At 30.0% G+C, this 16,493-nt stretch overlaps 1 protein-coding gene across 1 annotated transcript in view; it reads left to right on the top strand.

Moving 5' to 3' along the window:
* The window catches only part of LOC100209709 (FACT complex subunit SSRP1), a 45,449-nt gene that overhangs the window by 14,926 nt on the left and 14,030 nt on the right, over positions 1-16,493 (top strand). Inside the window, exons 4-6 of the mRNA XM_065807503.1 lie at positions 4,570-4,647; positions 12,051-12,157; positions 12,234-12,328. Of these exons, the coding sequence (XP_065663575.1) occupies positions 4,570-4,647; positions 12,051-12,157; positions 12,234-12,328 (280 nt within the window). The remainder of the gene's footprint in view (positions 1-4,569; positions 4,648-12,050; positions 12,158-12,233; positions 12,329-16,493) is intronic.

Raw genomic sequence — 16,493 nt, forward strand, 5'->3', positions numbered from 1 at the left:
TCCTTTTAGATGGGCATTATATAGACCTAGTGTGAACATTTAGAGCTGTTTTTGAAATCTTTTAACTACGTCCGAGCCATTTTTTTCATTTTTAAGTTATATAGTGAAAATAACCAAAATCCAAGATTTTCCAAAAAAATAAACAGCTCAAAATCATAAATTACAGTGATTTTTTTAAGTTGTAGGTATATAGAGATCATAATAAAATAATTTTAAGTCATTTCAAACATCCCAGAAGGTCAAATAATTATTGGAAATTAAAAAAAATGAATTTCATTTGAATTTAGTTACTTTGTAATGACTAAGCATCAGCAATGATTTTATGTACATGTACGCATGCACACACGCACGCACGCATGCATGCACTAACTTTTCAAATTAAAAAGGGTTAAATCCTTCCCTGTCATCCCCCTTCCATTGGCATGAAGTACACAATAAGATTATGTACACAAAAAAATTGTGTACACATAAAGATTATCATGAAATTTATGAAATAAAAAACATTCATAATTATTTTTCCTTGTTGAATGAAGATAATTTTTTAAAATGAAGACATAAAGCATCAAAAATGCCAAATAAAGCAAAAACACATGAAGAATGCAGAAAGTCTGTTTGTTTTCTTTGCATGAGGAAAGGAGACCGAGAGTTAAATGACTTTATCATTGGAAGAATTCACAAATTGTTGAAAACAGACATTGACTTTGCAGATGAAAGAGTCCCACAGGCTATTTGCAATGCTTGCCGAACTCTCTTGCAAAAAAGAGATGCTGGGGACATGAGTGTTTCACTTCCTGCAATCTACAACTTCTCTGCAATCATTGTCAAGCCTTTGACACGAACATCTGGTCCATGTGACTGCCTCATTTGCCAAATAGCAAAACTCAAGCTCAACCAGAAACATCCCTTGGCACCAAAAGAACAGAACAGAAACCTTGACCAAGGTGAATCTTCTAAGCCTGGCCCTTCACCAAAGTCCCGCTTACAGTCATCAGAGAAAAGATGCACACAATGTTTGTCCATTCTTGCAAGAGGTTTCAGACATTCATGCACAATCGGAACAAGACTCCAAAACTTGCATTGGTCCAGTCAGATCCTGTTGGTGCTGAGCAAATTGCATCTGCCATCATCAGCTCAAAGGATGCATCTCCTGGAGGAACTGTCCGGCTGAGTCAAGCAAGAGGAGGGCAGTTTTTTCCATTAACACCAGGTAATAATAAACTTCTGTGGGAATCACTTTTACTCATAACTATTGTTGTTGTAATCATTCACAAGTAACAAAAAGTTGTTCAATTTATTTCATTTGCTTTTTAGGCCCAGCATCTGCACGCAAATCAACCAGTTCAACACTTACAATGCAAAGCTTGTTAAATGTTCAGTTGAACACAGGACTATCCAACACGGGAATGCGACAACTTGCCTCAACACTTAACAAAGCAATAGAAACTCGACTAGTTAAGCCATTTTTCCAGCAAAAGTTTGCTGCTGTAGGAAAATCGTTGAATGATTTCTTTCAACTATCAGTTGTCAACATTTCAGCAGAAAAAGGAAAAGCTGAAGAGAAGAGAACAATCATTCACTGCAAAAATCTTGAGGACTTAACCAACAAGGTGTTGTTGTCAAGGGAATACGGCTCCAATCATTTTGTCAAGCTTAGCATTGATGGAGGAGGATCATTCTTGAAAATGAGCTTAGCAGTTATCAAGGTAACTGATGAAGATGATGAAACAAGAAGTCCTCAACAAAAAAGTCTTCGCTTGCTGACAAGCTCATCTGCCCGAGACACAGGTGTCAAACGGCAGCTCATAGTTGCCATCGCTGAAAATGTTTCTGAAACATATGAGAACGTCAAATTGATGATGAACATCATTCAATTAAATGATGTTTCTTTCTGCATTTCATGCGATCTCAAGTTGGCCAACATCATTTGCGGAATTCAATCCCATTCAAGCAAACACCCTTGTTGCTGGTGCAACATTGATTCTGACAATCTCTCAGAATGTGGAACATCCAGAAGTTTCGGATCAATCAAGGAGAGATTTGAAGCCTATGTTGCAGCTGGATCAGATACAAAATCAGCAAAAAATTTTGACAATGTAATCCATCCACCACTAATTAAAATGGATGACTCAACACTCATTTTGGATGTGATTCTACCAATGGAACTCCATCTTCTTCTTGGAATTGTCAATCATCTTTTCAAGAATCTTTCTGAGTTATGGCCTGGTGCCAAAGAATGGCCAACTTTGCTGCACATTCAGCTCCAGCCATACCATGGCGGACACTTTGCTGGCAATGAATGTCATAAGCTTTTGCAAAACCTTGACATTCTCCAAAGAATGGCAGAAAAAGCTTGTGCCTATCAAGCATTTGGTTTCATTGAAACTCTAAGACATTTCAAAGAAGTTGTCACTTCATGCTTTGGAACAACTCTGCAGGAAAATTATAAAGAAACGATTCAGAAGTTTAAAACTTCTTTCATATTCTTGCCAATATCGGTGACACCTAAGGTCCATGCTGTTTTCTACCATGTTTCTGAATTTGTAGAAAAACATCAAACCTCCCTCGGAATCTTCAGCGAACAAGCAACCAAATCAATGCATTCAAGGTTCACTGGGAGCGGTACAAGCGCATCCCAACTCATCCAGAATATGGAAAACAACTCTTCAATTGTGTTGTTGACTATAACAGCAAGCATCTGTAACAAACAACACCTACAAACTCAACTTTTTCAGAAATATATGTTTTGGACTAAAAAAAATTAGAAATTGTAAATTTTAGAATTTTTTGAGAAATTTAAAAACTGTTTTTGGATTATGCATTTTGTGAAGAAAGCTTTTAATTCTAGTCTCAAATTTGCAATATGTAAGAATCTGTTTATTTTTTATCATAAATATTGTCCAGACCAAGCAAGTTGTGAAAATATACTTTATGGAATTTTACACTTTGTGGTTATTTTACCATAGAACGTTAAAATGAGAAAAATGGCTCTGACAAACTTTTGGATGTTTGAAATGACTTAAAATTATTTTATTATGATCTCTATATACCTACAACTTAAAAAAATCACTGTAATTTATGATTTTGAGCTGTTTATTTTTTTGGAAAATCTTGGATTTTGGTTATTTTCTCTATATAACTTATAAATAAAAAAAATGGCTCGGACGTAGTTAAAAGATTTCAAAAACAGCTCTAAATGTTCACACTAGGTCTATATAATGCCCATCTAAAAGGATTTGTTCGGTCCTTTCGGGTGATGTTAGCCATGGATATTTACAGGGTGTGAGAAGCGTTGACTTAAGGGCAAAGGAGTACAAAAGTGGACTAAAAAACAATGGAGAAAGATGCAACAATGTTAAATTTGCCGCTAGTTTAATTATTATATTTGTATAATCATACTATTTTCAAAAACTGAAGATATGGCCCGGCAACTCCCCAGATCTCAATTCAGTTGAAAAATAAAAAAATAACTGCGAAAACATAGCTGCACAACTAAAACTAAGCTTACTACCACTATTCTTCAGATTTGGTTTGAAGACCCAGAAATCCAAAAAATTTGTAAAAATTTTGTAGATCCTATGCTGAATCGTGTGCAGAAAGTCATAACAGCACTAGGAGGACACACAAAATATTATTGTATACATATTATTTTAGAGAAAGAAAACTTAAAAATTCCTGGATTTTTTATTGTTTTTGATTTTGATGCAATTATATACTGTATATCAGCACAATAAATTTGCATTTTAATCAAACTCAAATAAAATTTGTTTGACAAAAGTTACCAGCTAATTTGCAATAAATTATTGAGTGAGGCTCTTGAGATTTGTATTAGGATTAGTTTTTACTTGAAAAGTAAAAAATGAAAGTTAATTAAACCAGTTAAGAAATCGAATCAATTACAAAATCTGAACCTCAGCAGGATTTGGCAAAAAAAAAAAAGATTCTTGGAGAGGTTAGTTGTAAAAGATAGTTAAAAATATAAAGTAGTAGAGTACTCAGTTGTTATTTGAGACATAAATAAGAAAAGTATTTAGTCAGTTGTTATTTAAGACATTAAAAGAAGAGTATTCAGTCTATTGTTATTTAATACATAAAGTAGGAGAGCATTCAGTCAGTTGTTATTTAATATATAAAGTAGAAGATTATTCAGTCAGTTATTTAATATATAAAGTAGGAGAGTATTCAGTCAGTCATACTCTATCAAGAATATCAAGTAATGTGTTACCTAAGGTGGAACTATGTGTGCCACAATGTTTACTGCAAATGGAGATGAATATTGTCTTTTAAGGATAAATTTGATACTGCAATCGGAGAGGAAAGAAGACCTGAATCCAAGAGATGACATAAGAAATCTATTTGTCAGCAGACAGACAGTAAAGAGAGATAACATTTATACTATTTTGTCTATTTGTCAGCAGATAGATAATAAACTCTTTATACTATTTAGTCCATGTACTTAATAAAAAATAAGTTATTAAAATGAAATATTTGACATAAAAGTTATGGATTATCATTACATATTCTTTAAAAATTTAAACTCAAATGTTTTATGTTTTAAACTAAAATTTTCAGGATCAGTGATGTCATTTGAAGTAGAAAACAAAGCTGCTTTTGAAATCCCATTACAAGATGTTTCTCAAGCTACTACTGGTTTGTTAATTTTTTTTTTTTTTATTCATTGAAAATATTTCTTTGTTCTTGTAGTTGTAATGTATTTGCTTTTTAAAATTATAACAACATAGCATCAATATTTATCTTCAAACCAACTAGAGCCAAAGACTTTCTTGTATCTCTCTCATTTAGGAACACACTGACCTTTAATAAACAAGATTTTTAGAGAGTTGAAAGTTGATGCTACTAAAAGACAATGCTCTGTAGCTGCAAACTTATTGCTTAAATATAGTTGATTATTATATATTTTAGATTATTAAATTTTAAAAACTGTGGTTTTTTAACATATTAAATTAATTTGTTTCATGATTTCTTAAAATACTTTTTTCTAGAAATTTTATAAAAATTTTTTTTAAGTTTTGATATAATTAAGCTTCCTTTTAAGATCCATTTAAGATTTTTTTTTGATAATATTTCTTTCTGATTAAAGTGTTTAATCTTCCTCTAAAAATAATTTTTATAAATGAATTTTTGAAACTTAAGACATAAAGTATTTTATCATTTAGAACATGTTTTTTTTGGGGAGGGGGAGCAAATATTTCTCAATAATCTTGCTTTAAGAGCCACCCTGTTAAATAATATATATATATATATATATATATATATATATATATATATATATATATATATATATATATATATCAGGGGCTATTCTAGACCATTTTTGACAGCGCCGACTGTATTTGGGCGTCGATTTTGGCACCACCCAAATTCAAAATTGAGAACCTTTTTTTTCAAAAAACGTTGTTTTTTTTAATTTTTTTTCAGCCAATATTGTATATTTTAAGGTAAATATCTTTACGGCAAATGCTGGTCCAGGGGTACTGTCACCCAAATTTTTTCCTAGAATAGCCCCTGTATATATATATATATATATATATATATATATATATATATATATATATATATATATATATATATATATATATATATATATATATATATATATATATATACATACATATACAATTTATATTGTATAATATATATGATAATAATAGTATACAATTTGAATATAATAAATAAATAAATATATATATTAGGCTGGGGTGAAAATAAACAAAAGTTTGAGTTTCATCACAACAAACCATACTTATATGCCAATCCATGTATGAAACCAGAAGTATTTGTAAAAAATAAAAATGCTTTACTGGAAGTGCCCCATTTTGACCCTTAAACATCATACAGGTCCCTAATATTATAAATTAAAAATTTCTTCAAAAGTATGTCATGTTGCGTCTCAAATAAGGCAAAATTTTATAATAATTTCAAAAATAATAGTTCTTTTGTATTTGGATTATTAGTTTACATTTTAATGCATAAAAACTGCTAATTTTTAACATTATTAAAAAAATTAATTTTTTTATGGTGTTTTTGAGTCTTGAAATTTTTTATTAAGATGTTTTTATAAAACATGATCATTATTTTTGAAATTTTTATAAAATTTCGCTTCATTTGAGACCCAACATGACATACTTTTGAAGAAATTTTTTTTCTATAATATTAGGGACCCGTCTGTATACAGAATTATTATTATGGATTTTTAAGTTTTTAAATAATAATCAAGTTTTTTACTTCAAAAACGATCATCACAGAAAAATATAGTCACAGATTATATATTCCAGGTATATTAAAGTTTTTGATACTTGGTTTGACCACTTTTAGCAGCTTTCAATGCTTTCACTCTCTTGGGCATGCCCATGATTAAATCACAGCATAATTTGGTAATTGCCTTGTTGTGGAACCAGACATGGATTATAAATATATATATATATATATATATATATATATATATATATATATATATATATATATATATATATATATATATATATACACACACATATATAAATATATATGTATGTATATACACACATATATAAATATATATGTATGTATATATTTATAAAATATGTTATATTTTAACTTACAAGTTTAAATTACAAAGATAAATCAACAACTAGTAGTGGTGTAAAAACTGATAATGCTACAAAGCTGGTAGTCATTACTAAAATATTTGATGTCGCACATATCAGCGGCATAAAACACTTAAACCATTCAAATCTTTCAAGTAGCATTTTTTATCCTGTAAAGAAAGATTTTATTGATAAACCTGCTAATAGTAAAGCAAAAGAATCTCCATTATTAAACTTTGAAATGCTGGATGATGGCCCATCCCCATCAAAAAAAGGATGAATTTCCTATGAGCCAAAAAATATCATAAGTGAAAATGAAGATGAACTTCCTGGAAGCCATGGTTCAGATTTTAGTGAAGAAGATATACAACAGTTATCAGAGAGTGACGATTTAGATTTAATGTCAAGTACTAATGGAAAAAAGAAGGATTTATTACCTCAATTATTTACAAACATAGCTCCTAGCAACACAGTTCTTATAATATATTTAACAAAACGGATCTTGAAAATATTCCTTTAAACAACAAATCTTTGAGCAAAATATCTTTAGAAAATTCTACACAATTGTTAAATGCTACTTCTGCTACTGATAGGAGTAAAGTTGAAAGAAACCATGGAAAACTATATATAATGATGAAGATCTACCTTAGAGCTTTAACGAATTAAACATGATGGAGTTCACTCCGATTAATGAAGACGCTAAAGTCTCCAATATATCAAACGGTTTTGAAATGAAAATAGTTCAAAATAAAGCCCTTGAAATTTCTCAGTCTGAACAGAAGAACACAGCTCTTTCTTATCAGGAAACAGAATCTGAACAGAAGAGCATAGCTCTCCCCAACCAAGAAAAATTTTTTGCAACAAAACAGGAAGTAGTTGATAAAGCTAAACAATAAAAAAATCAAAATAAACAGGAAAGTGTTAATCCATTTGAAATAAAAAAATACTGCCCAAAAATAGCCAGAAAAAATTGAGTCGAAAACTGAGATTTAGAAATCAGCAGAATCAACAAATATTAAAAGCAAATTTAATGGATTTTATGTTATATTTTACTTTATACTAAATTATATTTTATATGTATTGGCCAGGTCTTCAGCGGGCATTGTAGAAGTTTGGCAACAAGTTACATAGCGGGCTATGTAAGGGGTAGGTAGCCTGTGGGCATTTTAGTAGTTGTGTAGCAGGCAATGTAACTTGCAATTTAATGTGTGGTTAATCTGCAGGCTTTGTAATAACTATGAGCAGGCTATGAGTTAGTTATGTAGCGGGCTATGTATATCGACTTATGTCCTAGAAACAATTAAAACTAATTAAAAGCACCAACCAATTCTTTCCGTGATTGCGTGGACTATCCTACTAGTATATATATATATAAAATGTATAATACTATTAATATATATATATATATATATATATATATATATATATATATATATATATATATATATATATATATATATATATATATAAAATATATATTACTATTAGTATATATATATATATATATATATATATATATATATATACTAATAGTAATATATATTTTATATATATATATATAACTACATTTTCAAAAGATTTAATTTACAATTAAAACTCTGGTAAATAAATTTAAAAACTGAAGACAATACAGAGAAAAATTTACGGACAAATAAACTTGTTACAAACCAATTAAAAATTATATTACAAATTATGACAAAATATACTTCCAAATATTAAAATATTAATAATAATAATAATAATATAGTAAGTTAGATAGATAAATTTATAATATTATGAGATGTTTGTTTTTTTAAAGAAGGATTTTCCCATTTAATATGAAGTGCTTCTTTTATTTTTAATTTGTTAATGGTAGAGGCAGTATCTAAAATCTGAAAGCAATCATAATTAGTTAGTGTTTTACAATTAATGGATGAATTTAAATGTTTTAAAATATGCGATTGCTTGTCACTCGTAAGGTGCTCATTTATCCGTGTTGTCAAATGTCTGGAGGTTTCTCTATATAACTGGCGTTACAGCCAGCACAAGAGAATTTGTAGACAACGTTAGATTTAAGCATTTTAGGAAGTGGATCTTTTATGCAAAAATTGTTTTTTAATTTATCAGTTGTGAATATAAATTTGATTATTACATTTTTACAATACTTTTTAGTAATTTTATCAACTTTAGTTTTAGTGAAACTTGAGTAAAATCCAATAAATGAAAGCTGCCAAACTTCTACAATGCCCGCTGAATACCCGGCCACTACGTATAAAATATAGTTTAATATAAAGTAAAATATAACATAAAATATAATGTAAAATATAATGTAAAAGATAATGTAAAAGATAATGTAAAAGATAATGTAAAGTACAAAGTAAAATAAAATGTAAAATCAGTAGTTACACAATTTTATTTGGCGTTTTTTGACATCAAAATGAAATGGTAAAAAAACTGTTTAATGACGTCAAAAAACGTCAAATAAAAGAACAATGGTACTTTTTTTAAAATCATTTAAAACATTTTTTATTTACTTTAGCAGCCATAACTCCTAAATAAATTAATTTTCTTTATTTTTTTTCGCCAAGATTACCCACCAATTGAATTAGATAAAAGTTCATTTTTTACTTTTTCCCTATACATCATAGTTTTTGAGTTTACTGCGGAAAATGAAAATGTTAGAAAGGCAGGCAGATAACCTCTATGTTTAGAAAGGCAGGCAGATAACCTCTATGTTTAGAAAGGCAGGCAGATAACCTCTATGTTTTTATGATAAGTATAATAATATGCATGTTTATACTTAAGCACTTACATGTTATACGTAAGCACTTACAGACAACTAACAAAGCTCCATTATGATAAATGTCAGTTTGTTTTTTGCGGTTGTTACAGAAAAATCAAATCTAGTGGATTTTTAAAGGTGTTGATTATAGGGTAGATATAGTGGAGTTGGAGTGAATAAAAATAAAATAAAAATTCTTTATGCGCCCAGTTAACATTTGCTTAATGCTGAAGTTGGTGGCACTAACTTGGAGGCTACTGGCAGATCAATGCACATTTAATGCTAAAGATAGTTGGTTTGATTTATAAAGCTTAACTTTGTTGAGGCATTTGGTACATCTCAAAATACTGAATAAGTTTACCACTATGCTGTCTATTCTCAAGTAATTATATGTTGATTACGGCTAGTCTTTGATGCTTAAAGACCTTGAGACAAGGCACAAGCTTTTTAAGCATAGTTGATGCATAAGTTATCAGACAAAATAAAAACTTCAATAACTTATTTATAAAAAAAAAAAAACTGTTATATTTTTTAAAAATAAAGTATTCATCTTTTAATAAAAATAAGTTATTTTTTAAATGAAAAAACATCACCATCTGCAATTGATCTCAATTTTTGTCTGACGCCTATCATAAGCAACTATAAAAAATTTAAATCAATTTCTGGTAGTTTTAATTTAATTTGATCAATCAAAACTTACTCTGTTGAAACTTGCCAATCTTCTTCATAAACCTGCTGTGCCAACTTTCCCTAAAAGTTTTCAAATGATCGTGCTTGAGGCACATTGGATTCTTTTTCAACATAATAGACATATTGGTCCACCCAATTTAGAGAATCTTTAGAATAATGAGAACTTGCTAAATCTGGCCAAAATAAATAGTTAAAGTCTCTATGATACTTGTGAATGATGGAAAAAGTTGTTTTTCTAAACATTCATCAAAATAGATCAATGATTTAATTGCAACAGCCTTGGAAGTATGAAACAATGGCTTGGACATACCACAGTCAGATATGGCTATCCACGTTAATAATTTTTTTGAAAATTTCTTTTTTTTATAAAACAAACACTTTCAGGGCATGTTTTTTTGTTGTTTTTGTAGTATCCAGAATTTCCAGGCATGTTGTTCCCTGCAAAACAAAAGTATTTTTTGTCATTGATGACCTGAAGCAATTTTGTGTTATAGAGGTTTAACTTGTTTCCTGCTTCTTTTCTTTGCCTTTAATTGTTGTTCTATAGTGTATTTTGGAGTCTTTTCATGTTTTCTATATTTAATATTGATTTTTTTTAACTGACGACCAATTGTCGATTGATTTACACCAAATTTAAAACCTATTTTTCTCTGACTGACCCCTTTTTGATTGTTGATTAATTTTTTTTTCTTTTCTTTTCGGCTTTCTTTTCCCTAGTCCAGGATGTTGGATGACCAGGGTACTTTCTATCAGAATAGAATTGAACAGTTTCAAGTCTTTTTAGGTTATTGTACTTTGAGCAAATCCTTCTTTTCAAAATAATTTACGATTTCTTTTTTTTTATATTAGGTTTAAATACAAAAAACAATTTAGTCACTTTCTAAAAGATTCTCCTTCAGCTGCATTTAACATTTTAAATAATTGTGTTTCAAATAATAAAGTTTATATTTTGTAGAATGTTTATGCCTACGCATAAAACCACAAAAACAAATTAATATGCTCAAATAATTAAATTCAGATTTGTCTGATAACTTCATCATCACTCGTTAATAAGGATTTTATATTGAAACTCGCGATGTGGATGTACATAAGTTTTGTAAAATACACAAAAGCTGTTATTATTGCAAAAGTGGAAAGTTTTTCCAACACCTAGCACTATAACAATAATGCTGAGCTCATGCTCAGAGCTGGTCTTGCCTAGGTTGTGGTTATTGCCATGGTGAATACCCACAAAATCATCATGACCAATCAGTCATGGTGAAGATAATGTCGGAGCTAGTTAGATCATCAATAAAAGCTGTATAAAGATGGTTGTAAACTCTCTTGTCAAAGTACATAGCTTTGCATTGTCGGCCTTAAAATGGCGTGGGCCTATTCAACTAGATGGTCAATGCCCTCTTGGAGAATTTGATAATCAGAAGTGTCTTTAATAACCGCTATTAGCTTTGTGTTGTTGGCAAACAGTATACAGAAGTGATGAGTGAAGCCTGGTATGTTGTTCATAAAGATCATGAAAAGGAAAAAGCTACGGAACCTTTTTAAATTCCACTGAGGCCTCCAACCATTTAGAACAGTAGTCACCTTGTACAGCTCTCTTACTGTAGCACAATTGAAATGATGTTATCCAGCTACAGGTACTCTTGTCAAAGTCATACATGTATAGTTTAACAAGTAGAACCAAGTAACTAACCTTATTGAAAGATTTAGCAAAATCTAGAAAAATGCAGTTTTATGCACCATATCCATGCAAGCAGGAACAACACTGGTAGTGAAAGATTTTTTGTAGATTAGCAAGAAGAACTGAGTTCAAACTGATCAGGTTTCTGAGAGGATGTAGGGATGGAGTTCATCAATACATGGTCATTTTTGTTGTCCAGTTTATATAATATAGTTTGCATAATATAAATATGAAATACTAATTGAAACTAAATGAAAAACTCTAATATTTGACTAATAAAAAATATTATTTTATAATAACTTTATGTAAAGTTTTAAAAAATATTTTGTTTTCCTAGGAAAGAATGAGGTAACAATAGAGTTTCATCGCAATGATGATGCAAAAGTTCAGCTAATGGAAATGAGATTTTTCGTTCCAGAAAAAGATGAAGAAGATGCTGTCAAAGTAATCACAATATAATTTAATTTTTTCTTTACTTTGTAAAATTTTTGATAGTCATTTCTATTTTAATATTTCATAGAGCTTTCATGATCAGATTATGTCTAAAGCAGATATTATCCAGGCTACTGGAGATGCTATTGTAACTTTTGATGAAGTAGCATGTCTTACACCAAGGTAATTGTTGCAGTGATTATTTTTTTTAGTTTTCAGAGTGGCCAGCCAACTGGAAATCAGGGAGGTCAGGGAAATCAGGGAAAAGTCAGAGATTTTCAATTTTTTTTCCAAAAGTGTGGGGGAAAAATTTCTATTTCAAAATTTTTAAATTTTTTTAAATGTTTTTTTATAAACTTCCACACAACCATCAAATAAAAGAAAGTTTTATATTTATTTTGCCATACATTCATAAAATCATATAGAAAAAAAAAGTATAATGGCTATTATATTATTACCTAAAGTTTGTTACATATCTTTGAAATATATAAATCTATTAAAATGTATGATTTTATCTAATTATGTTAATACAATTTTAATTTTTTCCAGGTAAATATCATAGAAATAATAAAAATGTCTAAAATAACTTGAATGTCATCCATCATGGGGTTGCATAAGAGAGCTGATGATAAAACAAAGGGTATGTGTAGTGTATGCGGAAAGACATTTTCCCTGAGTAATATGGGTATAATGGCAGTCAAAAGTCATAAAAAAGTGCAAAGCATTAAAAATATCTTTAAAAAACCAACCAACAGTATTTGATTATTTTACTAAAAAGTTTCAGAAAAATACAGCATCACAAGCAATTGTTTCATCAACATCAACTTTATGTATATTTGCATTTGTTATTGGGATGTTATTTGTAACTATTTGACTACAAGATACTTTTCATCAGTGTTTCTTTGTCATGCATCTGCAAATGATTTGTAGAAAGGTTTTACAAGTGTTTTAAATGAAAATCTCCAAAATGTTACAAATTTATATGGATGGACCAAATTATTAAAAGTTTTTTGATATTCTCAATGATGAATTTGATAAACAGTTTAAAACATCGACTCATGGGATCATGTAGCCTAAATGTTGTACATGGTGCATTTCAAGCAGGTCATAAAAAGGTAAAATGGAATATTAATGCAGAAATGTTTACAAACTTTTTCATGATAGTCCTGCTCGTAGGGTAGATTATCAAAAAATTGTGGAAGTAATAAGTTTCCTCTGATATTTTGTTTAACAAGATGGTTTGAATATGTATCTGTATCCCAAAGAGCTTTAGATATTTATGATAATGTAATGTTGTATCTCACACAGTCTAAATTACCTATTAATTATACTGTAAACATTGTTAATGATGCTTTCAATGATCTTCTGATGCCTGCTAAAATTGCTTTTTTTCAATATTTGGCTTCAATTGTAGAGCCGTTCTTAAGACTTTTTCAGACAGATTCTTCATTAGCACCATTCTTATATCAAGAACTTGAAAAGCTGAGGAGATCTCCCATGCAGAACTTTATTCAAAAAGTCGGATTGGAGGGAGTAAATTCTGTTATACAGATAATGGAAATAGACTTAACTGCGCACAAGTGTCAACAAAAAGAAGTAAAAATTGGTATCGCAACTTCTTCTCTACTTGGTAAAGTAAAAGTGAACGTTAGAAGTTACAAGTTTGAAGTGATTGTATTCAGTTTTACATTGGAGTTTTAAATAAACTGAGAGAAAGAAGTTCTTTAAAATATAAACTTACAAGAGCTATCTCATCTACTATTATTTGTTCTAATTTCAACTCAGGAAAAAACATAATGATTAATTTACTCGCAATTCTTCATGAATCTAAATGGATTAATACTACAATAGCTGATAAGGTCAATAATCAGTATAAAGATTTATATGATCTTGTGTAAGGCATCCATTTGGGTGTCCCAAAACACTCATGAATTTTTTTTTAAATTGCTGGTGCACTACCTCCTAAAAGTTTTTTTACAGTCCCATTATAGCACCTAATTTTTTTTAGATCATTTAAATAATATTTAGAGGTTCCCCAAGGGTCACGAAGTTCTAGAATATCAGAGTAAATTGCGTTCTACATCATGAATCGTGAATAATTAATTTCTACAATTGGACTAGGTACTAGGTTATTTATACTATATTTTATGATACCTACTAATAAATTTACATATAGAAAATACATTGGCATCAGTTCTCAGTAGTAAAATGTTTTAATTTTGACCCAATTATACTTCTATAGTCTTGTCTATATGTCCAGAAGATTGTCACGATTGCACTTTGAAAAGTCCTGTCTGTGCTTCTCGACAATTTGCAGAAGATATTGTTTTTGTTGTTCATTTTTTGTTATAGTGGCATTAAAGTTCTGTATGAGGGCAACACCGCGTTAAGCACAATCATTGATACAGGCCTAGTTTTTTATCTGTTTACATGCAATCTGATGAAATAGGCTTTTATTCCATTCTTGTACAGGCAAGACAAAAAAACTGTTGTCAATTGCGGTAGTTTTGAAGAAACTTTTAGAAATGGTTAATTCTGATATTAAATGAGGAAGTGTGACCAAATGCAATTCTCGATCATCTTTCCGATGCAAGCTTTGCTTTCTCTTCACAGGATAGATGTTGAGAAAACAGAGAGAGTGTTGCAAGCTCTTGGCTGAAGTACCAAGAATGCCAGACCATCATCTTCAGACCTGCTGTCTGCAAACCAAGATCGTCATAATCATGGAGCCTTTGGATCAGAAGAATGTCATTAATTGGTGCATCAGCAACCATATGACATGAAAACCAAGACTGAAGAGATACTTTGACTAAAAATTTGTTGAATTGTTGTGTTCCTTGCAATTCTTGAGCTGTTAGCTTTATTACAGATTCTTTACCATCAATGAGCAGTTCAATCTTCATCGTCTAGATTGCCTTTGCCATCTAACGTGCTCTATGAAGGGCATAAGGTTTTCGAGTTTGAACAGCTGCTACAGTAGAATTGTTCTAACCAATTGTGGAAGCTGCAAGAAGAAATTCTTTGTAGTCATCTCGAGGATGGTCGAGTTTTTCACAGTGAAAAGTTTTTTTGTCAACAGACCCAATACATCCGATTCTCAACTCTTGCTGCAATTTGAGAAACTGACGGTCTTCTTCATTTTTTATCAATTTATTCGAATCAGCATGACTGATATCAAACACGTTGTCAAGTTTCTAGCTATATTCTTCTTGATTTTGGAGATCCTTTGCATTGTTTCTTGACCTGTGTTTCATTAATACAACATGCTGGTTATACAAATCTTTCATTTTCTGAACTGTATCTGGTTTATGTCTTATCAGAAGTCTAGATTTCATCCAGAATGGCAACACTTTATCATATACTTATTATATACTTTTTGCTTACGGTGATAGAATACAAAGTTTCTCATAGCGTCACAACCAGAAGGTAGGCTTGCTCCTGTTATCTTGTCACAGGGATGTTCAATCAGCCAGATTATATCGCTACTTCGAGTCGAGGTGGGCTTCGCCATTACTCTGGAAATAATCAGTATTATTCATTTATCTGTTATATATATATATTATATATTATTATATAACTATATTATAAATTGTCTTATTAGACAACATACAATGTCATACATGTGTGACTTTTTTTGTGAGCACTTAGTTTACTAGACCAGAAAAATAAAAATAATACAGACCTAATAGGCTAATAATATTGATTGTGGCTAGCTACTTTTTGAGATTTGCACAACCCTTGTAAATTGATACTGTCTTTCATCAACAAAACTAGTAATATACAGAAATCTGTTTTTTAACTTGTTTAACACTGTTTGATTTTAACAAGTTTGTTCATCAAGCATAGTGGATAATTATAGTTATTATAGGATTTTGAAAAATAAATAAACGAATTTTTCACATTTCAAAGAAAATGTTTTCTGCCAACAGCAGACTGCATACATGTCACATGACCAACAAAATGTTCGAGAAATGATATAGCGTTTAATATTATTTACCTGCTCTTTTCTTTTATTATTAACAGAACTCATCAATAAAAAAATCTAAATTAAGTTAACTTATTATTACTGTTGTTGTCCAACATCCATAGACTATAGAATTTTAATAACTTATTTGAAGTATCCAAAATTGTCTTTACTTTGTCGTATGGTAATGCACAGATCTAAAGTGGATTTTCTATCAATTCAGGTGTTCTTGTTGAAAATTTGCAGGAAAGTTCTGCGATTGCCCAAAGACAAGTTTATGATGGAATTCACCACGTGAGGAGGAGGAGGTTGGAGTTTGCCATGTGTAAATAACAAAATCAATGAACAAAAGTGTAAACAAGTCCCATTCACACTACAAAGATT

The sequence above is a fragment of the Hydra vulgaris genome, chromosome 10, assembly GCF_038396675.1.
Source record: "Hydra vulgaris chromosome 10, alternate assembly HydraT2T_AEP".
NCBI classification, from domain to species: domain Eukaryota; kingdom Metazoa; phylum Cnidaria; class Hydrozoa; order Anthoathecata; family Hydridae; genus Hydra; species Hydra vulgaris.